The 26,347-nt window shown below is 47.2% G+C and overlaps 1 protein-coding gene across 12 annotated transcripts in view; it reads right to left on the bottom strand.

Moving 5' to 3' along the window:
• Window positions 1-26,347, bottom strand: part of TIAM1 (TIAM Rac1 associated GEF 1) — a 399,670-nt gene that overhangs the window by 114,503 nt on the left and 258,820 nt on the right. For 11 of the 12 annotated variants that reach the window (XM_045036687.1, XM_045036692.1, XM_045036693.1 and 8 more), the window contains 3 exons: window positions 24,793-25,766; window positions 8,755-9,202; window positions 3,344-3,516 (listed from right to left, as the gene is read on the bottom strand). In XM_045036687.1, the coding sequence (XP_044892622.1) occupies window positions 3,344-3,516; window positions 8,755-9,202; window positions 24,793-25,755 (1,584 nt within the window). In that variant the 5' untranslated portion in view covers window positions 25,756-25,766. The remainder of the gene's footprint in view (window positions 1-3,343; window positions 3,517-8,754; window positions 9,203-24,792; window positions 25,767-26,347) is intronic. The other variant, XM_045036694.1, reaches the window with a different exon arrangement.

Below are 26,347 nucleotides of genomic sequence, written 5' to 3'. Positions count from 1 at the left end.
ACGGGCAGAGAGAAAGGGAGACACAGAATCTGAAGCAGGCTCCAGCCTCTGAGCTGTCAGCACAGAGCTGAACATGGGGCTTGAACCCCCAAATGCTGATATCATGACCTGGGCAGAAGTCAGACACTTATCTGACTGAACCACTCAGGCACCCCGGGAAGTTTTTTAAAAGCTGGGGAATAAGATATTCATAAGCTATCCATAGTCCAGGGAATCTAGAAAGTCATGTACATGTATAAGACTGTGCATACATTCACAAAACCCTAAGAAGGCCCTACCCTCACCCCTCTGGCTGACCTTGAGACTCTGTGCAAGCAGAGGTGAAGGCTAAGGCAAGTTATTAATCAGCTTTCTGAGTGTTGAAGACATAGAAGTCCTTGGGAAAGAATGGATGTCTAATCGCTCCCAGGCATTTAAGGAAATCTTTGCAATCATTTGCTGACTACTAAACTAACTGAGCAGAGACTTCAGTAGCCACACATCACAAAGAATAAATGTTTTATCGATTTCAGGAAAGGCACTTAACAAACAAGCAAGAGTCACAACAATCAACTACAACAAACACTGGGGGGAGAGGGGGGACCTGGTTTCAAGAGTCACCACATTATATTATTTAACGTGGAGTTTTCAACCAAGTAGCTGTGAAACATGCAAAGAAACAACCAAACATGGAACACACACAAGGAAAGAAACAGTTAATAGAAACTATCCCTAAGGAAGTTCAGATAGTAGACTGCTAAACAAAGACATTAAATCAACTATTTTGAATATATCCAAAGGACTAAAGAAAATCATGTCTAAGGAAGTAAAGCATAAGAATGATAATCTCACCAGAGAATATCCATAGAAAATTAAAAAAAAATTTTTTCAGAGAATCAAATACAAATTCTAGAGTTGAAATGTAGAAAAATTGAAGTGAAAATTTCACCAGAGGAACTCAACAGCAGATTTGAACTGGCAAAAAAGAATCAGTGAACTTGAAGTAGGTCAACTGAAATTATCCAGTCTAAGAAACAGAACAAAAAAAGAATGAAGGAAGATGAACAGAGTCTCAGAGACTTGCACTATCAAGCTTGCTAACATAAACATAATGGGAGTCCTAAAAGAGAAGAGAAATGGAAAGAAACCTATTTAAAGAAATTATGGTTGAAAACTTGCCAATTGTGGTTTAGACACATGCATCTAAACATCAAAGAAGCTCAAAGAATTGCAGGGAGAATAAACTGAAAGAAATCAATACCTAGAGACATATCATAAGCTGTTTAAATACAAAGACAAAATTCCCAAAGTACCAACAGAGAAGCAACTCATCTAATAGATTTTTATTTTATTTTGAGTGGGCTCCATGCCCAAAGTGGCACTTGAACTCATGACCCTGAGTTTAAAAGCTGCATATTGTACCAATTGAGCCAACCAGGCGCCCCAAGAAGCAACTCATCTATACAGGGGGTCCTCCTAAGATTAAAAGCTGATTTCTCATCAGAATCCATGGAGGCCAGATGGCAGTACAAGAATACTTTCAAAACACTGAAATAAGACCGTCAGTCAAGAATTCTATATCCAGCAAAACTATCCTTCAAAAATGAAGGAGAAATGCAGACATTCCCAGATAAACAAAAGTGTCCTGGCTTGGATGATAAGATCCAGATTTACTCTATCCAACTAGTGGCCTGCATGTGTGTCTGTGGGTGATGAATGGCTTATAGGGTGCTAGAAATTTCTGTTTCTTGACCTAGGTGGTGGTTATGTATTCATTCTGTTACATTTCACTGACCAATACATTTATGTTTTGTACACTCTTATTTTTTTTTCAATGTTTATTTGTTTTTGAGAGAAAGTGAGAGAAAGAGTGAGAGAGAGCAGGGGAGGGGCAGAGAGGGAGACAGAGGACCCAAAGTGGGCTCTGCACGGACAGCAGTGAGGCTGATGCAGGGCTCAAACTCACAAACCACGAGATCCTGACCTGAGCCAAAGTCAGACACTTAAGCAACTGGGCCACCCAGGCACCCCAGATCATAATTATTTTAATGATGGAGGAGGAATAAGCAGAGGTCCTTTTTTTGTAATTTTTTTAAATGTTTACTTATTTTTGAGAGAGAGAGAAACAGAGTATAAGTGGGATCGGGGCAGAGAAAGAGGGAGACACAGAAGCTGAAGCAGCTCCAGGCTCTGAGCTGTCAGCACAGAGTCGGATGTGGGGCTTGAACTCACGAACCATGAGATCCTGACCTGAGCCAAAGTCGGACACTTAACCAACTGGGCCACCCATGTACCCTTTATGTGTACTTTACTTCATCGATTTAAAGAAAAAAAACAAAAAACAAAACAGATGCTTTTGGCTGTCCACACACAAATGACCACTTTATATTTCTCACTTTAACTGCCCAAATGCAAATAACTTAGGGGCCAAACCCAGAAACTTGGTGAAATAACCTATTATTCTTTCCCACGCCTTTAATCCAGCTCTCTTTTCTGCATGGAATATTCTCACTGTCCATTGCCCCAATTCATCCTTTAATATTCATGACCAGGCCTTCCTATAGTACAAAGATCTATCCCTGTGTCTATCTCCCATGTCATATATGAACACTTTTGAGAGCACGAACTGTGTCAAAATCTTCTTGTTCTCAATAGCACCATGAGAAGCATGTAGGAAGCACAGACTACAAGTTGCATTACAAGTTGAATATCTGCATTATGGAAATAAACGAGGGCAGCCTTCCTAACTACCACAGCAAGTTCTGGCAGAATGCATCACAACTGACCAAACTCAAACAATTCCCTATAAAAGCAAATGTTAACCCTGCAGTGATTAGCAGGTTTGTGGGTTTTGTTTTTTTTTAAAACACAATTAACACTCCAACTTCAAGAACACTGGGTACAAATTTCTGATAAGATGAGGAAATTATTCGGGTACAGCTAGTCATTTCTGGGATGTCACTGTTTTATTTTATGAGTAATGTTAGAAGAGAACATTATGATGAAAAATTTTGACAGCTCAAATCATTTCTAAATTAAGGAATTCATCATCTTTTTCTGAAGCTCTTCACAAATGGTATTGAGACTACATTGATGAATCCTTCAACCCACGGCAAAGAGCGCAAGCCTCTCAAATTCAACTCACATCCTTCCGTAGGCTTCCCATGGAACCTTCTGGGTGACTTCTCTCATTTCTGAGTTCAATACAGATGTTTATTTTGTCATGGATCATTTTTTTGTTTCTATAATGAGCAGAAGATAAAAACGCACTAGAAAAGGAAAACAGGGTGGGGTACCACAGGCTGGAGAGGAAGATGTCTGGTTTGGAGGTTTGAAATGCCCATAGGGGAAGCGCCCAACAAACCTGAAAGAGGAAAGCATCACCCAGGGAATTGCTGAGGCAGAAGACGAAGTCCTTCTTGGGGTGTTCAGGCACAGCCTGCACGATGCTGTTCTCCACCCACACGGCGTGCTTAGGGATGCTGTTGTGGTCTATTCCAGACCTACCATCGCTCTCATAGAAGAAGAGTGTGCACCCTGAGAAAACAAAACAGGGGTCTGCGTGAGTATTCAGCGCTTGTGCAACAAAAAAGTCGGTAGAGGAATCTATTGTCTGTGTCCCGTCACAAGGAAGAGGCTGGAAATTAAAGTGCGTGGAAACCGAGGGAGAAAAGAATGGGGTTTTGCTTGTACTGAAGTCTTGGATGGACTGAGAGAAAGGCAAAGATTTTTCAATCACTGTTTCTCAGTGATGAAACTGAGGCCACATGAGACTCCCTCATGTACGCCCTCAAGTTCTTAAAGACCCTGAATCTCTTAAGAGTGTTTCATCACAGGTGTGCTCATAGGCATATGGGGGTCCTACAGCAACTTTGGCCAATGGTGGCTGGGAACCCGGCACAACTGGTCAGAACTAAAACCACGGCTGTGTGAGGACCACCAATCAGTACTGGCCCACTGGAGTCCCTTCCCAGTGGCTCACATGATATACAACCAGGCAACACAACTCTGGGGGTTTCTTGGCTAGGCCCTTGGAGGAAACAACTCACAAAACTAGCTTTGGGTGCTTTAAGGATAAGGAAAGAAATGATAGATTTTCTTATTCAAATATGTCCTACAGAATGTTCTTCTAGAAATAAACCATGTCTTGTTCCTACTGAAAGAAAAAATGGCATGGCGCACATATGAAGGCCTGGGGCGGGGCGGGGGGGGGGGGGGCGGTGCTCAAGACCTGGTCCGCACTTAATGGCCCTGTGAAACTAATGAGACAGAAACAATAAAAACCTCCCATAGATTTATGCCAAGGTGGCTTCAGTGAATGGCCTCCATGGTCTCCTTAACGTGAGGCTCACTTTCATAGTAATTACTACCTGAACATTTACTGTCAACTAATCAAAACCACTTTCAGGGAAAGCGTGGGCCCCACTTTATGTGACTGACAAAGCCCCTGAAAGTACAATCTATTCAGCCGTAAGAGGGGTTTCTTCCATAACGTAAATTTGCGCATATGTGATTAGTAACGCAGAATGATGGGTATCGATGGAAAAGTCACATGAGTTCAGAGGCAATTTTTCTTAGCCCATAATATTTCACATTCACATGGTAACAGCTGCTGAAATGCAAAGTCCCCAAACACAGCCGAATACAGCACAGTGGCAGATGCCATGTCCACGCACTGCACGAATTCTCCCTTGGCAGAGTTTCCCAAAAGCTTTCCTCACAAGTCCTACCGTATGGTGGTCCTAGGCTTCACGGTTTCTTCTTTCCTGTTCTTGTCTCGATAATCCAGGTGTTTTGATTCCTCTTTCTACCCACTCGCGTTATATTCACTTTTTTATCTTAATTGTTTCAAGTTTATTTATTTATTTGGAGAGAGAGAGAGAGAGAGAGAGAGAGAGCGAGCATGCACAGGAGAGAGGCAGAGAGAGAGGAAGAAAGAATCCCAAGCAGGCTCTGAGCTTTTAGCACAGAGCCCGATTTGGGGCTCAGTCTCACAAACTGTGAGACCATGACCAGAGCCAGTATCAAGAGTTGGACGCTTAACCAACTGAGCCACTCAGGTATCCCATATATTCTCTTTTTTCTTAAAGGTGAAGTCCGATGTTTTCTATAGTATTTACTGCTAAAAAGTAAGATGAACTATGTGAATATTTTTAGCAGTGTATTTAGTTATCCGTCCATCCATCTATCTATCTCTCCGTCTATCCAGCATTGGGTTAAAAAGTTGCAAGCACGTAACTGAATTACTTACCTATTGAATAGTCTGCCCCAACCTTGTTTTTCCCATAATCCCTGTTATTGTGAAGATCTCAGGTCTTTTCAGAAACCCATGTAACACATGGCAGAATCATCTGAACCTATTTCTACTTCTTAAGCTAGCACAGACTCAGAGATAAATATAAGAAAGAAAATGGAAAGAGGACGCCATTTTTCTCCAAATCAGAGGTTCTTGAAGTGTGGCAATCTTGCCCTTGAGGGGACATGTGGTGATGTCTGGAGACATTTTTGGCTCTGTCACTGGGTGTAGGGGGTGGGGGAGGAGATGCCACTGGCATCCAGCAGGTAGAGGACAGGGATCCTGCTAAACATCCTATGGCACCCGGGATAGCACCCCCACAACAAAGAATTTTCCAGAAAATGTCAAGAGTGCCCCCGTTACGAAACCCCGCTCTGATCTTTAGGACGAACACTACAGTCATGATTAGCAGATTGTGAGCAGAGAAGGAGAAACACAGCTGTGCCGGAGGGTGAGGACAGAGAAGGAGGCCTGTGGATAATGGAGAGGGGACATCCGCGAACCTTGGCATGTGCAAACATTGAACACTTTATACAGTCTCCTCAAATGGCTGTTTTTAGAATCTTCCAAAGTTGGTTTACAATCACCCACGACAGCAGGTGGTTAAAATCGGCTTTTCCTCTAATGATCTCCTTGCTCCAGTGAGAAGACGCACACGAAGCAACACATCCAGGACCCACACGCTCCCTGATAGTCCACCGGCCCTCAACTTCACTTGAGCGTCATCTGTATGCTCGGCAGTTGTCGACAGAGACACCCCAGAGGTTCGTGCTAAATGAGATCTTTTTTTAAAAAAATTAATTATTCTGTCTAAAGTGAAAGAATCTTTGGAGAAATCTACCCCCACGGCTCCCAGGTGCTCTGCTTTTGATTTCATGATATCCAAGGGTTGCTAAGAAAGAAAAAAAAAAAAAACAAAAAAAACCCAGCAGCACGTTGTGCCTTTGAGTGGCAAGAACGAACCGTGAGCATGTCAATATATAATGGGAACCCGTCAGGATTAAGAAACGAAGGACTCACTGGCTCTGGGTTCTGGGCCTGGATCCTGACAGACTGTGTCACTCAGATCTGGGTCACCAAGAAAGTGAAGGCTCCCTCCTCTAACGGGCTCCTGAGCTGGGCTCCAAAATGCCTGCACGCTGGCTTCCGGGATCATTTATTCTCTAAGGGAACGGCAGAAACAAAACAGTTCCCTCTTCTGTGTCCCAAGTTAAAAATCACCTCTAATTATTGTTATTCTCTGACACGGACACTGGTGTTCTCGAACTTAGTGTCAGAATGATGTGGGAAGCTTGTTTCACACGTACATCCGGGGCCTGTCATGGGCTGAATTCTGTCACCCCAAATTCCTATGTTAAAGTCCTAATCCAGTACCTCAGAAAGTGGCCATATCTGGAGGTAGGACTGTAAAAAGAGGTCATTACAATCAAAAGAGGTCATACGAGTGAGCCCTAATCCAATCTAACTGCCGTTCTTATAAGAAGGGGGAATTGGGCCACAGACAGGCAGAAGGGGAAAGCCATGAGAAGACACTGGAAGAAGACAGCCTTCTAGAAGCCAAGGAGGGAGATGGCAGCAAGCACCAATCCCACTCACACCTTGATTTCCTCCGGCCTCCAGAACTGGGAGAACATAAATTTCTTTCGTTAAACCAGTCGGTCTGTGGTACTTTGAGACAGCAGCCCTAATACAGGGCGGGGGGGGGGGCGCCTCCATTTTTCTGCAGGAATGCGGCCCCGGTGGTGAGCTGTCTTGACCACAGGGACTAAGATCACGCTCTGGGAATAGCTGAGCAACAGGACAGAAGGAGCCTGGGACCCAAATGACTCAGAGGAAGGAGTCACCACAACGACTTCAGACGGTCTACCCCTGGTAGATGGGAGGGAAATCAGTTCCATCTTGCTTAACACGTTGTCACCGTGGGTCTCTGTGACATGCAGCAAAGCGTACAGTCTAGTTAACAAGCTCCCATCTCGTCTCACCAGGCGGTGAAGCAACAGTTGGCACCGATAGCAATGGGGCCAGCCTACACCTTGCTTGTCCTTCCAGGATTGGCCTGCGCACCACCACAGACTCCAGGGCATCCTGTGCCTCTAGGACTGGGTGTCCCCAACACCAGCCACAGTTGATGCGATTGAGTATGGAATGTTCGGAGTGTGAGCCACATCTGGAAAGCCCAGGCTCCCTCCTGCACTTGGCCTTCATGCCTGTTAACCTATCTAACCTGTCCTGCCAAACCCTACTCCTGTTTCAAATGGAGCTTGTGACAAAAAGTCTAAGTGGCCTTCCAGTATTCTTTTTAAGACACAGAGCTCAGAGGTGCCCGGGTAACTCAGTCGGTTAAGCCTCCGACTCTTGCTCTCGGTTCAGGTCATGATCTCACAGTTTGTGAGTTCTAGCCCCGCATCGGGCTCTGCGCGGAGAGCGTGGAGGCTGCTTGGGATTCTGTCTCCCTCTCCTCCCCCCACCCCCTCCGCCACCCCACCCGTCCTCTGTCTCTCTCTCAATAAATAAGTAAACCTAAAAATTTTTTTTAAAAAAGGCACAGAGCTCACAAATGCATTATGACTTTTATACTACTGAGACACGTGCAGACGTGCACAAGAGCATATACACCTGCTTCAAAGGTGTATATTCAATGTGTGACTGTACAACAGTGACTTTTCACAAACATATGATGGCTCAGACATTCTATTATGCATTAGGTCAAACCTTATGAAATCAGTGATATTCCATCATTTTTTTTTTAAGCCTAAAAACATAGTAATTTCTTGGGCTTCAAACTAATGACTTTGCCTCTACGACAGTCACTTCAGGGGGTACTCCAATGCCTTGAATAATTAAGAGAAATTTTTTTTGGAACATGTCCCTCGAAACTGTCATCCCAACCAGCTGTATATAGGAGGAAACTGGGTTAGTGATGCTCCTCTAGCTTAAGGGTGAAAAAGTGAAGAAAACAGCTGGTGGCGAGGCCAGGGTGGGGAGTTACTAAACAAGCAAGGAACATAAAGTTTCAGTTAAGTGAGATGATTGCATCCCAGAGATGGGCTCTACAGTCAATGATAATGTAACATACGCCTAAAAACTTAAGATCTCACGCTAAGTATTCTTACCACAATAAAAAAAAAAACTGGTTAAAACTGATACAAAATAGGGGTATCTGGGTGGCTCAGTCTGTTAAGCATCTGACTCTTGACTCTGGCTCAGGTCATGATCTCACGGTAGGTGCGATCAAGCCCTGTGTGGGGTTCTATGCTGACAGTACAGAGCCTGCTTGGGATTCTCTCTCTCTCTCTCTCTCTCTCTCTCTCTCTCTCTCTCTCTCTCTCTCTCTCTCTCAAGAAATAAACATTTTTTTAAGCTTTAAAAAAATTGGTATAAAACACAAACTCCACATAATTAAGAAACATCATGTGCGCAGGTGCACCAAGGAGCGCCAGGTGCATCACGCGCTGGGGGAGCGGGGCTCCCGCTCCTACCTTTCAGGGACACCCAGTAGTGCTTCCACTTCCTCCGGGTGGCCGACTCCACCTTCTTGTTCTTCTTGTGCACCAGGAAGTTCTTGACGGCCAGCGCCCCGGCCTTGCGCACCGTGCCCTGCGCGGCCGTGAGCAGGATGTCCGACTGGCCCGGGGAGCTCAGGGTGCCGCTGCTCTGCTCGTCGCTGTGCGCCGAGCCCGCCTCCTCCAGGCTCTCGCTGTTGGTGGTGCTCATCTCCAGCTCCCGCCGGAAATTCTCGTACACCCCCTGGCGGGCCGCATCCCCCGTGGAGCTGCTGCCGCTGTCGCTGCCCACAAAGGCGCGGCCGGTGGGGGGCGAGTAGCTGGAGTTGGTGGCATTGGATCGCCTGGACAGGAGGTCCGTGTCGGTGGTGGCCCCTTCGATCCCGCTGTCCGCAAACTCACTGCCCTCGCCGGCATTAACATCCTTGGGAGCCGAAAAGGGAGAAAAAGAAGACGTACATCACGCAGAGAAGCAAGCCACAGACCGTGTGGCCGCAGGGCTGCGCGAGACCCACGGGGCGCTGCTGCTCCCACCCGGTCCTGGACCAATGACTCCTCAAGCCCCCGACCCACGCGAACCTAACCTGCCCGCAGAGCGGCTCAGGAAGACCACCACGCCACCCTGGCGTGAATCTGAACAGGCTGAAATGTTCAAGAAATTTATGTATTTAAAAACAAGGAACCTTCCAGAGAACTCACCATGTATCTGACTTAGGTAATTAACTATTTGGCGATTCCGCTACTGAGCTTCTCCCACCGCAGTGGCTGGGCGCCCCTCATCAGTCTGCCCCAAACTCCAGGAAATTCTGCAGGCTGATCAGTGCTTGCAGAGGTAGGGGTTACAATGGAGAACAAGGTCTTTACAGCTAATACTTTTTTTCCCCTCTTTTTTTTTTTTTAATAAAGAGCCTGGAGTTAGGAGTCTGTTTTGTAATGTGGGGACTAAAAAGATACCTAGCATACTGCCTCACCCACTCACCCAGCAAGGACCCATGTCCCACGAGCAGGCAAGAGTCCTCATGCTGGAACCAGCTTCACTTCTTGAAAACAAGCAGCCTCTCACCCTGCATGGAGCTAAATAAGTCTGTGGGGCCCACAGCTCCAGTACAGGCTCTCCAATTACCTCGCCCTTTCAAAGCCGGGATGCTAAGAGCCCAAAGCAAGCTACTCACTGCCCCCGGGCCAAGTGACAGCTTGCGGCAACTGCCAGTGTGGGGGGGGTATCAATTCCCAGTCTAAAAACATTTGGAACTTCCAAAGCACAGTCCCTGCTCTCAGGTTGAAGACTTCCGGGACACAGACAGGTCTGTTCTTAAATCAGAGTCTTAACTGCACTAAAGTGCGACCGGCATATCCATAAGCAATAATTAAATAATGGTAGTCATCAAGGAAGGATAATGACAGCACTATTGGACAGGACAGCTCAACAGTCTCACGGATAAGAAGTCAGACTGATTTTTCTCAAAGGAAGAGAACAGGAACAGGGGTCTGACATAGTGGTATAGATGGTAAAGTAATACATGCTTTGGGGGTTTAACCATTTTTTGAGCCTTAAGTCTCATAAGCATCTAATTATGGTTCGAAAATGTAAAAACTGACAGTTCTGGGTTGGCATAAAAATGAATGCTTTGGGCTCAAATATTTGCTGAGAGGCAGTGGGGCCGAATGAACCAAGCCACAGACGAGCACTGTCCTGCGTGAAGCCCAGACAGGTGCTGAGCCCGGATCTCTAAGCATCACAGGCAGTTCTAAGTTAGGGCCTCAAAGTTCACTTCACCTTCATCGTGAATAGATACTAAGTGAACAACTGAAAGATGGGCGTAGCCAGATGTGACAAACAGGAGACCCAGAACGACAAATGGTCTATGATTCACTCGTGTGGAATCTAAAACTGTTGAATTCTGGGGCGCCTGGGTGGCTCAGTCGGTTAAGCGTCCAACTTCAACTCAGGTCAAGATCTCACGGTCCGTGAGTTCGAGCCCCGCATCAGGCTCTGGGCTGATGGCTCAGAGCCTGGAGCCTGCTTCCGATTCTGTGTCTCCCTCTCTCTCTGCCCCTCCTCCATTCATGCTCTGTCTCTCTCTGTCTCAAAAATAATAAATGTTAAAAAAAATTTAAAACAAATAAATTACATATATATATATATATATATATATATATATATATATATATGAATGTTGAATTCATAGAGCAGAGAGTGGAACAGTGGCTGCCTGGGGGTGGGGGGAAATGTGGAGATGTTGGTCAAAGGGTACAAACTCAGTTATAAAATTAGTAAATTCTACAAATCTAATGTGCAGCATGGTGTGTGTGTGTGTGTGTATATATATATATAGTGAATACTGTACGTACACTTGAAATTTACTAGGGGAGCAGATCTTAAGTGTTTTTGCCACAAAAGAAAAAAGGTAACTGTGTGAGGTGATGAATGTGTTAATTAACTTGATTGTGGTCATCATTTCACAATGTATACATATATTAAATCATTATATTGTGCACCTTCAAAAACAACAACAAAGAGAACTGTATGCAAAAGGAGGAAAATACGTAACTTTATAGTGGATATAGCTGCGAATGCTATCTCAGCCAGGTGTTTAAGATTAACTGGGAACCCTCTCTACTATCTACAACTGTTCTGAAAGAAAGAAAGAAAGAAAGAAAGAAAGAAAGAAAGAAAGAAAGAAAGAAAGAAAGAAAGAAAGAAAGAAAGAAGAAAAGAAAGGAAGGAAGAAAAGGGGCATTTGAGTGGCTCAGTCGGTTAAGTATCTGACTTCAACTCAGGTCACGATCTCACGGTTTGTGAGTTCAAGCCCCACATTGGGCTCTGTGCTCACAGCACAGAGCCTGCTCCGGATCCCCTGTATCCTTCTCTCTCTCTCTCTGCTCCTCCCGCTTGCTCTCAAAAATAAACATTAAAAAAAAAAAGAAGAAGAAAGAAAAGAATAAAACGAGGAGGGAAGACAGTAGCAGGAAGTAGTTAAGATATCTTCTAAGGACCAACTACATTTCCAGTGGATTTGAGACCCATGGGATTTACAGAGCCTTAAGGGGGATAAAGAAACTGTGGGTGCCACTCAGGGGCACACTGCCCTGCATCTGCTCTTCCCATCACTTTGCTATCTGCCGTCCCGCCTATTAACTGCCAGCAATGGTCAGGAAGGAGCCAGATCTAGTGGATAAACATCCTCTATACAAACAGAGAAACACAGTTAAGAACTCACATTTCTCCCAGCAGGGATACTGACTATGTCAATAAGACAGTAGGTAAATTCACCATTACTGATTACTCAAGATAACCATGAGTAGTGGGAGATGAGGAGTTTGTGAATTTCCTAAACATCTGGATTCATCTTCACGTGCCTCAATCTTGCTCTGGAAGAACAAAGCAATCCGCGACAAAGTCACATCTAAAATGCAAAGAGGCGAGAAGCTTCTCTGTAAGACAGGGAGAGATCAGCTACATGGGTAACCTCCCTAGTCCATGAGAGAAAGGCCTCCGAACGTGGGGGAAAATGAAATCAAGGCGTCTCACAATGCCAAGAGTTCAGCTGCGACAGCACCTCACAGATTCTGTCTCAATAGTCAACTCCATGCCTTGCCCCCAACCCTTTTTTTTTTGCCAACACTGCTTTTTCCAGGTTTTCCCAGCAAAATCTGAGTGACTATCTACATGCCTTGACTTGCCAGGCAAAGAGCTCAAAGCCCAAAGTTGGGGGAAGGGGAGAGAAGGGATAAAAGAGGAGGGAAACAAGAAGAGACCAGACAGGCCAAACCCTCAAGAGCATGTGTCTTGACTGTCTACTCTCCCACAAACCATTTCCCCCTTTACAGAATGCCCTGAGGCCTCTATTGAAACTAGGAGTTAAGACCTTGGTAGACACTCACCTCTCTGTCAGACCTGAACATCTGCTCATAACAACTGATGCTCTAAGCTTGCAGTGGCCCAGGCTCTGTGTGTTCACCTCCCGGCCGACCACTAAGCTAAGCAGAGGTGATTACCCCAGGTAGGAGGCCTGCTGGCCCCAGCCAAGCATGCATACCTATAGAACGCACAACCCGTGTAACCACCGAGGAATGCTCTGGACCAATGATCCAAGCCGACTCCACCTCGTCTCCACAAGTGGCTAAGCAGGCTAAGTGGTACACGTCCCCCACTGATATGTGACCCAGCCTGTTGGGAAACATGCCGGCTGCCCAGCCCCAGCCCCTATTTGGTCATGAAGCTTGGGATGTCCCAAATACTCATCATGGGAAACCAGAGGCACTACTCAACACCTGAATGGTCAATGGAGGGCTCCCATGACACCAGCAATCTCCAACTTCAGTGTGGGGAAGAATTATCTGTAGAACTCTACTACCCAGATGCCTAAGTGCCACACGAGAAATACAAATTTATAGGTCTAGGACAAACCAAAGCCAGATACTCTGACAGAGAGGCTCTGGGTTCACACTTTGGTTTTTGTTTTTATTAAGTTTTCATCTTAATTCCAGTTAGTAAACATACAGTGTTGTATGTATGTTTCAGATGTACGAGTCATTCAACATTGCCATACATCCCCCTGTGCTCTTTGGGTTCACACTTTGCAAAACACCAGGCATCCCTCTATGGTTGCATCCCAGATGCCCATCACTCTCAGATGCCAGGATGCATTTCACTGTAAAGCGTTTTCCAACAGCTCAGAAGAAAGGTAGTACTGGGGTCATGGAAACATTCTTCGGTGGTCATCTTTCCAAGGGCTCCTCCTCCTACCCACCTCAGTCTCAGAGTCTCTCTCTCTTCAGAAGCCCCTGAGAACCTCCCACTGTTCCTGGCAGCAAGGAATCTAGAAAACCAACCCCTGGGAAGAGTCTCATGGGAGCCTCAGCAGTGCTTGTAGCATATGCAAGGAAGGTTCCTACATATCACCGGAGACATCTTAGCATCTGATAGGTCCTAGTATTTAATCAGATACTGAATTTTAATTCAAAAGTCAAAGCACATCTGGGGCGCCTGGGTGGCTCAGTCGGTTGAGCGTCCAACTTCGGCTCAGGTCATGATCTCCCAGTTGACGAGTTCGAGCCCCGAGTCGGGCTGTGTGCTGACAGCTCAGAGCCTGGAGCCTGCTGTGTCTCTCTCTCTCTGCCCTTCCCCCCACTCATGTTCTCTGTCTCAAAAATAAAATAAACATTGAAACAATTTTTTTTTAATTTTTTTTTAAATTTTTTTTTCAACGTTTATTTTTATTTTTGGGACAGAGAGAGACAGAGCATGAACGGGGGAAGGGCAGACAGAGAGGGAGACACAGAATCGGAAACAGGCTCCAGGCTCTGAGCCATCAGCCCAGAGCCTGACGCGGGGCTCGAACTCCCGGACCGCGAGATCGTGACCTGGCTGAAGTCGGACGCTTAACCGACTGCGCCACCCAGGCGCCCCAGAAACAATTCTTTTTAAAAAAGCCAAAGGACATCAAGGGAAGTGGTAAGACCCTAGCTACACCAAGAAGTAACTCCCAACATGGTGCACGGTCTGGTTAGAGACTTCTAGGAAATTGCTCAAAATAAAGTCTCCATGTTAGAAACACTCCACTGAAGAGGCTTCCGATTATACACAACATTCATGGGGTAGAGAGGCTGTTAAATCCTGCTCTCTCTGGACAAATCCTCCCAAGCCAGATTTTTAGAGCACTCACCAGTTTCCACTGCGCTGGCAGCTTCCCAGCATTAACGTGCACACTTTCCTCTTGGATGCACAAGTGGCCAGCTGTAGCCCAAGGCCCGCTACAGCTGGGAGGCAACAAGAGTTTTCATAGTCATCCGAGCTGGGCCACAAATGCCTAAATGAGCTCCAGTATGAACACGGGGGAAGCAAGTGGCAAATTTCAAGCCCGTTTTCACCACCTCGCGAAGCGAAGGGCCACGCAGCCCTTCCACGCAGAAGAGTGTGGGCTAATGATACGCTGTGGCAAGGCTCAAGTTGTTTCGGGATGACTTGTGAAATACTCTTAGGGACAGGGATTCTATGTTAATGCAAGGTGAGCACAATTTTGAAAAGGTAATTAATTAGCCACAAAGTTCAAGGGCCCTGGGACAATTCAAGGACCAGTAAGATCAATCGATCAATCATTTACTGTAGTTGTAAGTTGAATACAATTAGAAACTATTTTGTTGGCAGGGCGCCTGGGTGGCTCAGTCGGTCAAGCATCTGACTTCGGCTCAGGTCATGATCTCGTGGTTTGTGAGTTCGAGCCCTGAGTCGGACTCTCTACTGTCAGCACAGAGCCCGCTTCAGATCCTCTGTCCAACCCCCCCCCCCGCCCGCCCCTCCCCTGCTCGCTCTTTCTCTGTCTCTCTCAAACAATGAACATTAAAAAAAGAAACAACCAACAACTATTTTGTTGGTTACTTTAATGTCCCTGATGAATCCAGCTTACTTTCATCATAGCTGGGCCACAAATGCCTAAATGAGCTCCAATAGGAACATGGAGGTGCTGACCTCCTGTATAGAGAAGCTCAGTCAAGAAGAGCTCACTGAATTTGTGGGTTGAGGAAATTTCAACCTGCAGAAGCTTTGAATGAGAACAATTTTTGCCGTGTTAAATAAATTCTAAAATACTCCTCCCTCGGAACACCTGGGCAGCTCAGTCAGTTAAGCGTCTGACTGTTGATTTGGGCTCGGGTCATGATCTCAAGGTTCATGAGATCAAGCCCCGCATTGGGCTCTGTGCTGACAGCAAGGAGCCTGCTTGGGATTCTCTCTCTCTCCCCATCTCTCTCTGCCTCTCTCTCTCTCTCTCAAAATAAATTGAAAAAACATTTAAAATAAAATAAAAATAAAAACAAAATAAAATCCTCCTCCCCTGATTTCTCATCTTATTTTTATCCCCAAAATGTAAGTAAGTACCCCCCCACACACACACACACACATGCACACATATGAATGAATACTGTCTTTGACTCCCAGCATTCCCTCCTTGGTATACTCAGTATAATCTTAGTATGCTCTTCCTTGGTAATCTCAGTATGGTCAATACTGATCCTAGGGAAGTTACTTTGGGCCAATTTGTGCCTCAGTTTCCCCATCTATAAAATGGGGATAACAACAGTCATCTATTCTTTAAGACACTTTATAAGATAATGTGGAGTTAATCTAACAAAAGTTTGTAGAACTGTGCCCAGCACATAGTACCTGCTCTGAAGTGTTAACTCTAATTACTGTTCACTTCCATCCTCAGCCTTACTTTCATCTCAGCCCAAGGACAGAAGGCACTGGCTGACCTCACTCCCTAGCTCCCTGCACGAACATGGAAAAGAGGTGGCTGATGAAGAAACTGTGGAAAACAAGGGCTCCTGGGAAAAACAGGCCGACCAAGGCTGGTGCGAACCAATGAAACCCCTTTCAAGTATTTTCACATTCACACAACAGCATAATGACCTAAGACAATGGTGACGTTTTCTACACTGTAGATTGATAAGTCCTGGTCGCTGTCACTAATAATTGCCATTCCTGATTTGCTAGAAATATATCAGTGCTACTTTTGCATTGCTCTAAGGCTCCCCCCCCCACCCCCAATGTCCACTGCCTTTTTGCATTTCTAATTCTGAAGTTTGTAAATTCTACCCCTAGGCTTCCCGCTATCAGTCCCTGTGCACATGTCCCGACTCCTTTTGAGGCATTTCTGAAACCCGACTCTATTTCCCCCTTCTCCCTTTCCCAAGGCAAAATTTCCAGACCTTGTTATGTTTCCAAAACCTCTTCCCTTTTCCTCTAATGATTCCCAATGGGAGTGACTCAAAATTTCTCTCAATCACAAGGACGGGAAGCGACGTTTTTACCGTTGCTAAAAAGCGAGGCAGAAGTAAGTTGGCAAAGGCTTGGCACGTTGCTTCAGGTGACTGCAGCGCGGGGACCGCCTTTCTGTCTACGTCAGTGAATCATCTTCTCTCTTTTCATCTGGGTTTCTATGTAGGTGCCTCGAACCCTGTAGTCATCCTTCCCCTCCCCACGATGTATCGATCACATGGTCCCGCAGGCTCCTGGCGACCTTTCCTAGAGCCACACCTCTGGTTCGGCAACAAGCTGTCTCTTCCCTCATCCTTCCTCACTGCACCCTGCACGCCAGCTGCTAGGTAACCTCCCAGGAGTGCACGGAAGGCCCCTCAGCCTGCCTTTCGAAGCCCCCAGCGAATGTCCAGCCCTCGCACTGGAGCGCTGGATGTACCTGAAACTGAAGGAGTCATTGCAGCGCACGTTCCCAACCTTTCTCGCTTTCAGGAGTGCTTACCCTTCAAGGCTCGGATCCCACCCCTCCCTTCCGCAGCTTGAAGATGTTTCTTTCCCTCCTCCAGTTGCCAGGCCATCTTCTCTGCAGCATCTCAGCCCCCTTCCCCGCCCCCGCTGTGCTCCAGACACACTGGCCTCTTCCCTATGCCCCAAACACAAAGGGCACATTCCCACCTTCCAAATCAGTGGCCACTTTTCCTTCGAGTCTCTACCCAAGTCTGCTCTCCAGAGGGAGCCAGGCCTGACCACCCTGTCTCAAATTGCCTCCCGTGTCCCCCATTACTGCATCTTCCTGGCCCTGCTCTCCGTCCCACAGCATGTTGAATGCTTATTATGCTAATTGTGTTCTGCGTATACACCCCCATTTCACCCTGAACTAGCCAGAAGAGCTCAGGGACCTTTTCTTGTTGACACATCCCCAAGGGCACTTCAAACAAATAAACCCACCTTGGAATGAATGAACTGCTGTTCATGTTCTGCCAGAATCTCCGAACGGGGAAAACAGTTTCTCGCGGATTACATTTTGGTTGATTTAAATGGTTTAGTCATTTCCAGGTTCAGCTCATGCTCGGCTATGGCTGAGGTGACAAATCAATCCTACTTCTCACGCTTAACTTTGCAATCTACAAGCAATCCCATTTGATTATGTTGTCTATGGGAACAACCAGACTTGATTTAATATTTTTAACTTAATTTTTTTTTTTTTAAATAGAGCAAATTAAGAAAGACATGATGGGCTGTCCTACGGCCCATCTTAGATAACAGTGCCAACAGTGGTCCAAAGCAAACGGGGCCCAAATGATGATGGAAAGCCTATATTGGCTCTTTCCTAAGTTCTACCTTGGGCTACATGGAGACCCTCTTAGCTCTTCATAGCAGGCTGGCTGGGAGGGCGCTAAACTCCCAATCCCAACCCCTCCTCCTCCCCAGTGATGCTAGGAAACCAGCATTTTCATCAAGGGACACAGTTCCTCCTCTTCAAGCACTAAACTAAAAATGTGAATTTCAAAGGCTTGAACTTCCCCAGCCTACATTAGCATAAACGAGCAGCTCTCAAACTGTGGACCAGGGATCCTTAGATCATTTCAGGGTAGACGGGGGCTCTCCCTTTTCCAAATACCTGGGCGAGGCCACATTTTCCCCCTACCGCCTGACCAAACTAGCATATCACAAGAGAGTGAATGCAGATAGGCGACTGTCAGGTCTTATCGGCCAGAAACTGCAGAGGTTTGCAAAATGTAAAATAACACCTCTCTTCCCACTAATTTTTTTAAATTTTAGAAAAACAGGGGGCACCTGGGTGGCGCAGTCGGTTAAGCATCCGACTTCAGCCAGGTCACGATCTCACGGTCTGGGAGTTCGAGCCCCGCGTCAGGCTCTGGGCTGATGGCTCGGAGCCTGGAGCCTGTTTCCGATGCTGTGTCTCCCTCTCTCTCTGCCCCTCCCCCGTTCATGCTCTGTTTCTCTCTGTCCCAAAAATAAATAAGAAACGTTGAAAAAAAAATTAAAAAAAAAAAGAAAAACAAAAAATTTAAATAAAAAAGTTATTTGCGTGAACACGTAATGGGTGCATTAGGGCTATTTTAAAACGACTCAACGAGCATTTTCTTTACTTTTCTTTTTCAATTTCTAATGTGATAACTATGTATGCATATAACCCAGAAACAGAAGTCTTCTGGAGTCTGCCATACTTTTTAAGAGTTCAAAGGGGTCTGAAACGCCTGACAGAGCCACCCCTCAACCACCTACTCGCCCCACCCACTTCCCAAAAGGAGATCTTGCTGAACACGGATGGGCTTGCTTTCAAAACTACCTCACTGCTTAACGGAGATGTCAGAAAAGAGGAAGATCAAGGGGAAAGCAAAAAAGCAGCACCAAACAGCAGTCGGAGAAGGGAAGGAAGGGAGGGTTTGCTGTTGTCGCTGTTGTTTAATTTTATACGAAAATACGTTGTTTCGTGAAGAATTAACCTGAGGTTATTAACCAGAAGCTTCTAGATGGACTTTGGGGAAACCATGGAGCCCCAGGGATTGAATGCAGAAGGGGGGTCCGTGTGTTTCTCTAAGAAAAAGATCCAAATTTTTTATACAATTCTCAAAGGAGTCTGTGACCAGAGGTTAAGCATCTCTTGGATGCTGAGGTCAGGGAACATACTTATTCCTGAGCCATTTTTAAGTGGAAAGCAAAATCAAAATTTAAACACCAACACAATTTTCCTAGGAACTCAAGATCGTCTTCTGACAATGCTGTACCCTCTACGTTGCTGAAATCGCGGATTCTGTGACTTGCTTCTCCAAACCAGAAAGCAGAGCTTTCTTCTAAAGCTGTTGTGAACACCTCTCAGGAACCACCGTCTCGGGCTATGGGGGTGGATATTCCCGTGTTCTTTTCAGCCAATCACCCTTTTTTGCTTCTGTACCAGAACTGAGGATTCTCATCTTAAAATCTGAGGACACAGGAGTTGAGATCTGTTCAAGAATGAGAGGTCGCATGCCGTGGGATGTGGGATTCTGAAGAATGGCCCTGGGTCAGTGAGGCAGGAGACCTGGATTTTCATCTAGTTGGGACACCTTGTCACCTCATCTCTTTACATACACTTCTTCCCATGAAAAGCAAGGGGGCTGGACACAGAGGTGATCTGTGAGCTGGAAATCAGGCTGAAATGAATCCCTGCCAGTGGCCCACAGAGACCAGAAGCTCTGGTCTTACCAGTGGAGAGCTCTCTTGCCTTACCCCGTTCCCACTCCATACTACAGTGTGAAGGATTTCTGGGAACACTGAGGTAGTCAAATACTGCACAAACACACGAAACTACCAAGAGCGTCACATCTCCACAAGGTGCGCTGAGCAGGGTCCCCTCGCTGTCTCAAGGCTGTGTCTCCCTGAGACATTCTTGGTACAGCTGCTCCCATTCTCATCTCCTAAGAGGATGAATGAAGCTCTCCTCACAAGTTATGCACAATGGAGCCAAGCCAAAGCTTCCCTCTGAAACACGGAACCTGGCTAAAAGACGCCCCATCAGTTGGCGGTTTTCTCCTTCCACCTCACCCACTGAAAGTCTCAGAGACAGAGGAGGGCTGAGCTCTAAAATATTAAGTCAAACTTTTCCGTCGCAACTAATGATCATTATTGACTAAGCTTGTACAGTGTGCAAGATACTGTGCCGGGAGTTTCGCGTTCTCTCGTGTGGAACTCACATTACCCTATTTAAAGAGGCACCGAGATCCATCTAGATTACACGATCAACAGATAACAGGGCTCAAACGGACAAGCTCAGATCTGCTGGATTTCAGAACCTCTTTGCGTGACACCAGGCTGCCCCAACTCTGTTAACCACAGGAATTATCAAGACGGTAAAAGTTCAGTCCGAAAGACCGGTAACGCATCAATCAAATCAAGGGGCAGTTTCCTCTGTATTTCTGCAGAAATCAATACAAGTAAACTCTGCTTTAAGTGGTGTGGGTAAACCCTCCCAACAAATGAATACCAAACTGATTCGCAAGACTAATTTTTAGGCATGGTGCACGCGCGCACACACACACACACACACTCTCTCAAACATACTGAATTAAAGAAATAACTACTCAGCACTCACTGTGCAGCAGACATATGACATGTGTCACTTTTTCAAACCTAAACATGCACTCCAGTGCCTCATGTTTTAGTAACACTTCCAACTACTGAACAAATACAAAAACAGGGAAAACGGTCAAAAACTCTTTTTCAATCATTTTCAAATCAAATTAAGTTGTTCGCATTATTTCAGATAAAACATATTTTATCCCAGGCTCGGAGGCCATGCTCTGGGGCCAAATGTCTGCCAGAAACTCTTCTTTCTGGGGAGGAATATTGCTGACAGACAATTCCAGATTCAACTACATCACCAGGGCAGATGAGGCGACTTTAATGTCTATGATCCAAGCCTGCTGGAGAGATCCCCTGGGTCAGAAACTTTTACCAACAACAACAACACAAAAAAGAACAAAAAAAGAATTCTTTTCAAGGAAGCTTCCACACCCACCGTCTCTTAAAATACACTGTTTGGAACATAGTGGGTTCTCAAGAAATCGCGTTGGATGAACACGCCAAACTTAGACTAGGAAGCGTGGGCGGAGGGATAGTGTTGTGCATAATTCTGGGGTTTGTTTCAAGTCATTAAAGATCCTCACTCAACATATAAAGTCAATACGAAAATAATACTTCCGTTTGTTTTACAAACGGTTTCCATACGCAGTATCCCATTTGGTTCTCCCAGTGGTCCTGTCCGAGGCTGGTGGCACTCACCCTAGACAGAGAAGGAGCCCGTGGTGCACGCAAGATGGAGAGACTTGCCCAAGGTCACCGGTCAGTGAGGAGTGAGCCAGGATGTAAATGGAGTCGTCAGGATGCCTCGTCTGTTGCACTCTGCGTTACATTAAGCTGCCTAAGCAGTGACTTTATGAGACCACATTCAGATGATCTCACTTCCATATATTAACGATTTTAGAAGGCGACAAGCCAAAGATGGAAACGTCACAGAACAATTACGCGTGAGCGCTTTCAGTGGCACCCGCTCTGAAGGAGAGAACCGCTCTGCCCCTCTCTTTTGGGTGCAGTCGGCTGTGACTCAAAGGCTCAAAGCCCCACCAGCGGGGTGTGGGGTGAAGCAGAGGGTCCAGCCGTCCCCTGCAGTGGAGACCCGGAGCCAGAATACGGCCAGGCATGCCTCTCAAATCCCACACAGAATATGTGCTACCGTGGCACTGTTCCAGGGAAAGGGGACAGTCACAGGTGATGTTCCCCTTCTCTGAACTCTGAAGGCCGGCAGACCATCTCTTTGTATCAGCTCTGCGTGGCTCACTCAGTTGAGCATCTGACTTCGGCTGAGGTCATGATCGCACAGTTCGTGAGTTCGAACCCTGCGTTGGGCTCTGTGCTGACAGCTCAGAGCCTGGAGCCTGCTTTGGATTCTGTGTGTGTGTGTCTCTCTCTCTCAAAAATAAACAAACATTTTTAAAAATCTAAAAAAAAAACAAGGAAGGAAGGAAGTTCTGACATGTGCTACAACAATGCATGAACCTTGAGGGCATGATGCTAAAGGAAAGACGCCAATCACAAAAAAGGCAAATACTACATGATTCCACTTATATGAGGGCCCTATAGTAGTCAAATTCAGAGATGCAAAATAGAATGGTGGTTGCCCGGGGCTGGGCGGGGGTTGGGGGTGAGGAGAGAGGTTGGGTACTGGGCTTCAGTTTTGCAATACGGAAAGGGTTCTGGAGATGGATGGTGGTGATGGCCACACAGCAGTGTGGAGGGACTTAATGCCAGCGCACTGGACACTTAAAAACGGTTAGAGTGGTGGGGCGCCTGAGTGGCTCAGTCGGTTGAGCGTCCAACTTCGGCTCAGGTCATGATCTTGCGGTCTGTGGGTTCGAGCCCCACGTCGGGCTCTGTGCTGACAACGCAGAGCCCGGAGCCTGCTTCCGATTCTGTGTCTCCCTCTCTCTCTGCCCCTCCCCCGCTGATGCTCTGTCTCTCTCTCTCTCTGTGTCAAAAATAAATAACATTTATGGGGCGCCTGGGTGGCGCAGTCGGTTAAGCGTCCGACTTCAGCCAGGTCACGATCTTGCGGTCCGTGAGTTCGAGCCCCGCGTCAGGCTCTGGGCTGATGGCTCGGAGCCTGGAGCCTGTTTCCGATGCTGTGTCTCCCTCTCTCTCTGCCCCTCCCCCGCTGATGCTCTGTCTCTCTCTCTGTGTGTGTCAAAAATAAATAACATTAAAAAAAAAATTTTTTTTTAAATGGTCAACGTGACAAATGTTATGGGTATATTTTTCCCACAATGAAACATAATTTTAAAAAGAAAAGGAGGGGAGAGGTCAAACACGTTCCCTTTAGTCCATATAAACCCAGAGGAACATACAGTTAACTTTTCATTATTCAAATACAGAAATCTAGAGCAGTAAAAGAAAAAACAAAAGAAAACTACCCCCTGATGACCTATACATGAGAATTTAAAATTCCAAAGTAGGGGAACCTGGGAGGCTCGGTCGGTTAAGCACACGACTCTCCATTTCGGCTCAGGTCATGGTCTCACGGTTTTGTGGGTTCAAGCCCCCCATCAGGCTCTGTACTGACAGCGCAGAGCCAGCTTGGCATTCTCTCCGTGCCCCTCCCCCATTCACGCTGTCTCGGTCCCTCTCAAAAACTAAACTTAAAAAAAATATTTTAATTTAAAAAATAAATAAAATTCCGAGATAAAAATTAGAAACCTGAGATTTTGGACACTTAAAAAATCTGCTCTCCGGGGCACCTGGGTGGCTCAGTCGGTTAAGCGGCCGACTTCGGCTCAGGTCATGATCTCGCGGTCCGTGAGTTCGAGCCCCGCGTCAGGCTCTGGGCTGATGGCTCAGAGCCTGGAGCCTGTTTCCGATTCTGTGTCTCCCTCTCTCTCTGCCCCTCCCCCATTCATGCTCTGTCTCTGTCTCAAAAATAAATAAACGTTAAAAAAAAAAAAAAAAGAATCCATTATTAAAAAATCTGCTCTCCAGCAAGAACACAGAGAGTCTAACGCCAATTTTCTTTGCCTCCTTCCTTAGGTTCTCCACCATCTGCCCATCATACTTAGACCCCCTTTCCGAGAGAACTTCACCTTGAAATGCCTGTTTTGCTTGCACAGGAGCAGTACCAGAGGTACACCGACCACTGGTCGGGTCAGAGGGCACCTGCTGTTCCCCGGGAGACCGCACTGCCGTTAGCCGGTCACCCTGGTGGCTGACATGCCTTTCGACGCAAATGGGCTTGATCTGGATTTCTGATCCTAAGCCCCATCCTGCAAACCACGAGCCTACCCTCGACCCAAGCCAGGCCTCCCAAAACTCTGCTACGGGGGCACAGCAGGACCAGAAGAGGACTTTGGTCTCACCTGGTCCAAGCAGGAGGGCTTGACAGGTCCTTATGCTCGTGTGAGTATCATTACCGGTTAAGGTGGGGAGTCCTCTTTCCGTTAGCAAGACACTTCTTAAAAACCTTTGAAAAATGTCTTCCCACCCACCCTCTCATGCCCTAGACCCCGAGGCAGGCAAGTTGAGCATTTTCACTCCCATTTTTCAGAGGAGCAACTAGAAGGCAGGGTTTGCCCAAGGTCACACAACTAGTTGGCTGCAGAGTAGGAACTGGAACCCGCCCGTGTTATTCCTTCCGCTACACCTCCCTCCAGAGACAGGGCTGGCCAGCATCACAAGGAACAGGAAATTGAAATGGCTCCTGGTAAGGCAGGAAGGCTGCCAACCTCCGAGAGAAGTTGACAAATGACCAGAGCCCGCCCTGAGTCGAAAATGCCTCCTCAAAGGAGCTTCCGACTAACCCCTTCCCACCTGCAGTGCTGGAGACAGGAGCTGTAAGAGGCCACAGCCCACCATGCCCATCTGTCCGGGGAGAGGAAGGAAGCTCCGAACCAGCGAGCTGCTGCGGCAGATCGGAGTTGGACAGGCAGTCACTTCCCAGTAAGAACTTAGCAGCTTTATTCTCACTCCCGCCACATCACCCCCCGCCAAACACACACTCCTCCCTTCATCCCACCCCTGCCCGCGGAACGGGAAGCGGGGCAAAGCAGAGGTGAGGCCAGCCCTCGGGGAAAGCGGTACCACCTGCAGCAGCCACCGGGCAAACCGGGCACAAGCCACTAAGAGACGGGAATCTCGCGGGAGCACAATCATGCACTAAAAGTCATGCACCGACTCCAAAACATGGAAACAGACTTCGGTCACTTTACCTGAGTTGTTTTTGCTCTTCTGCCTTGCATGCTGTTGCTATGGCTAATTTGTGGGTTGGTGGCACCTTCGGAAAGACAGTGAGATTTCCTACAGGGGAGTGTGTTGTAATTACTGTAAGGAACAGAGTCTTCAGCAGCAGCCGGTGGCATCTTATGGTTTGCAAGCTCGGGGATATCAGACACCAGATTCCGACAGTAGCCTGCAAATTTGCTCCTTGGCCCCCCGTTTGCCGTCACCCCGGAGTTTTTCTGAGCGTACAAGTCACCCAGGGAATTGGCACGCTGACAGGCGCTGAGCCGCCGCGGACTCGCCCGGGGTTCCATCCCCCGAGCCTCCTCACAGTCTTTCTCTTCAGTGGAAACCAAGATTTCTTCGTTGCTTGTTAAATGTTCTTGGCTCAGATCGGAGAGTGAGAATTCCAGGCTGTCCTCCCGCCAGATGTCTGCAGATTTGGAGCGCTTCTTCTTAAAGCTCGCCGTCTCCATGAAAGCGGGCCCATTGGATGTATAGGGATGCTGCCTCCTGCCCCCGTCAGCCAAGTACGCAGCGTCATCCCCGTAAAGCCTGCTCTCCTCCGAGTCTGGCATGCTCTGCACAGAGGCGGCTGTGAGGACGATGCTGCTGTCTACGCTGGGAGCGACAGAAGAGTCGGTGTACGACACGGGTCTCAGGCCCATATCCACTCGGTCCACCCAGATGGGGCTGCCGAAGTCCTCCAGGGCGCCTTCTTGGGAGAAGGGCTCCAGGCCATTTTCGGCCAGAGACTGGGGGATGCTGGGCGTGCTGCTGGACCGCGTGCTCACTTCGGAGTTCCTGTGGATCACCTTCCCCGAGGACGCGTGCCTCGTCCGCCGCGCCTTGTGCGACAGGCGCAGGGAGCGCGACGTGTGCTTGCGGCCCAGGCTGGCATGCTTTTCTCCATAAAACTCATGCTCTACATTTTGACTCTCTGCGTTTCCCATGGTTTTATGGTCTGTAGCACAGGGGGGGAGGGGGAGGGGGTGGAAAAAGGAGGGGATAATTGAGTCACCAATGGGTACGGGCAGTTCAACAGAAAAGAACTCAGGGTGCAGGGCGGGCAGACAGCTTGGCAGGTCACAGCGTATCCACCTCTCTCTACCCACCCGGCAGGTGCTCGGTCCCTTACCCGGTGGCAGGTGAGAACCAGCGTCATCCACTGAGATGGGCCCTCCCGAGATGTGTGAGAAGAGCCTCAGCAAGACGTTCAGACAAGGAAACTCGTCTTTGTCCAGAGGGAAGCTGCCTATGGGGAACCTGCCACCGTGCTGCCTCCATGAGGCCGCCAGCCCTAAACTCTATACGTAACAAAGTTCTCAAACCCCGAGAGCACAAACCGAGGGGTCGGGCAAATGCGTCACTTTCTGCTTGAAACTATCCGTATTTCAAACAACAGTTAACAAAACTCACAGGTGCATGTGATAACCTCCCTCCCTCCCGATGCGTCTGCTTGACTCAGACTTCAAAAATCAATCAGAACTGGGAAAAGTCAAGATGTAAGTCCGATCAACTCCTCCTAGTTTTTCAAAGTCAGAA

This window comes from Felis catus, chromosome C2, assembly GCF_018350175.1.
Source record: "Felis catus isolate Fca126 chromosome C2, F.catus_Fca126_mat1.0, whole genome shotgun sequence".
In the NCBI taxonomy this organism is placed as follows: Eukaryota; Metazoa; Chordata; class Mammalia; order Carnivora; family Felidae; genus Felis; species Felis catus.
This window is presented reverse-complemented; position numbering and strand designations above follow the sequence as displayed.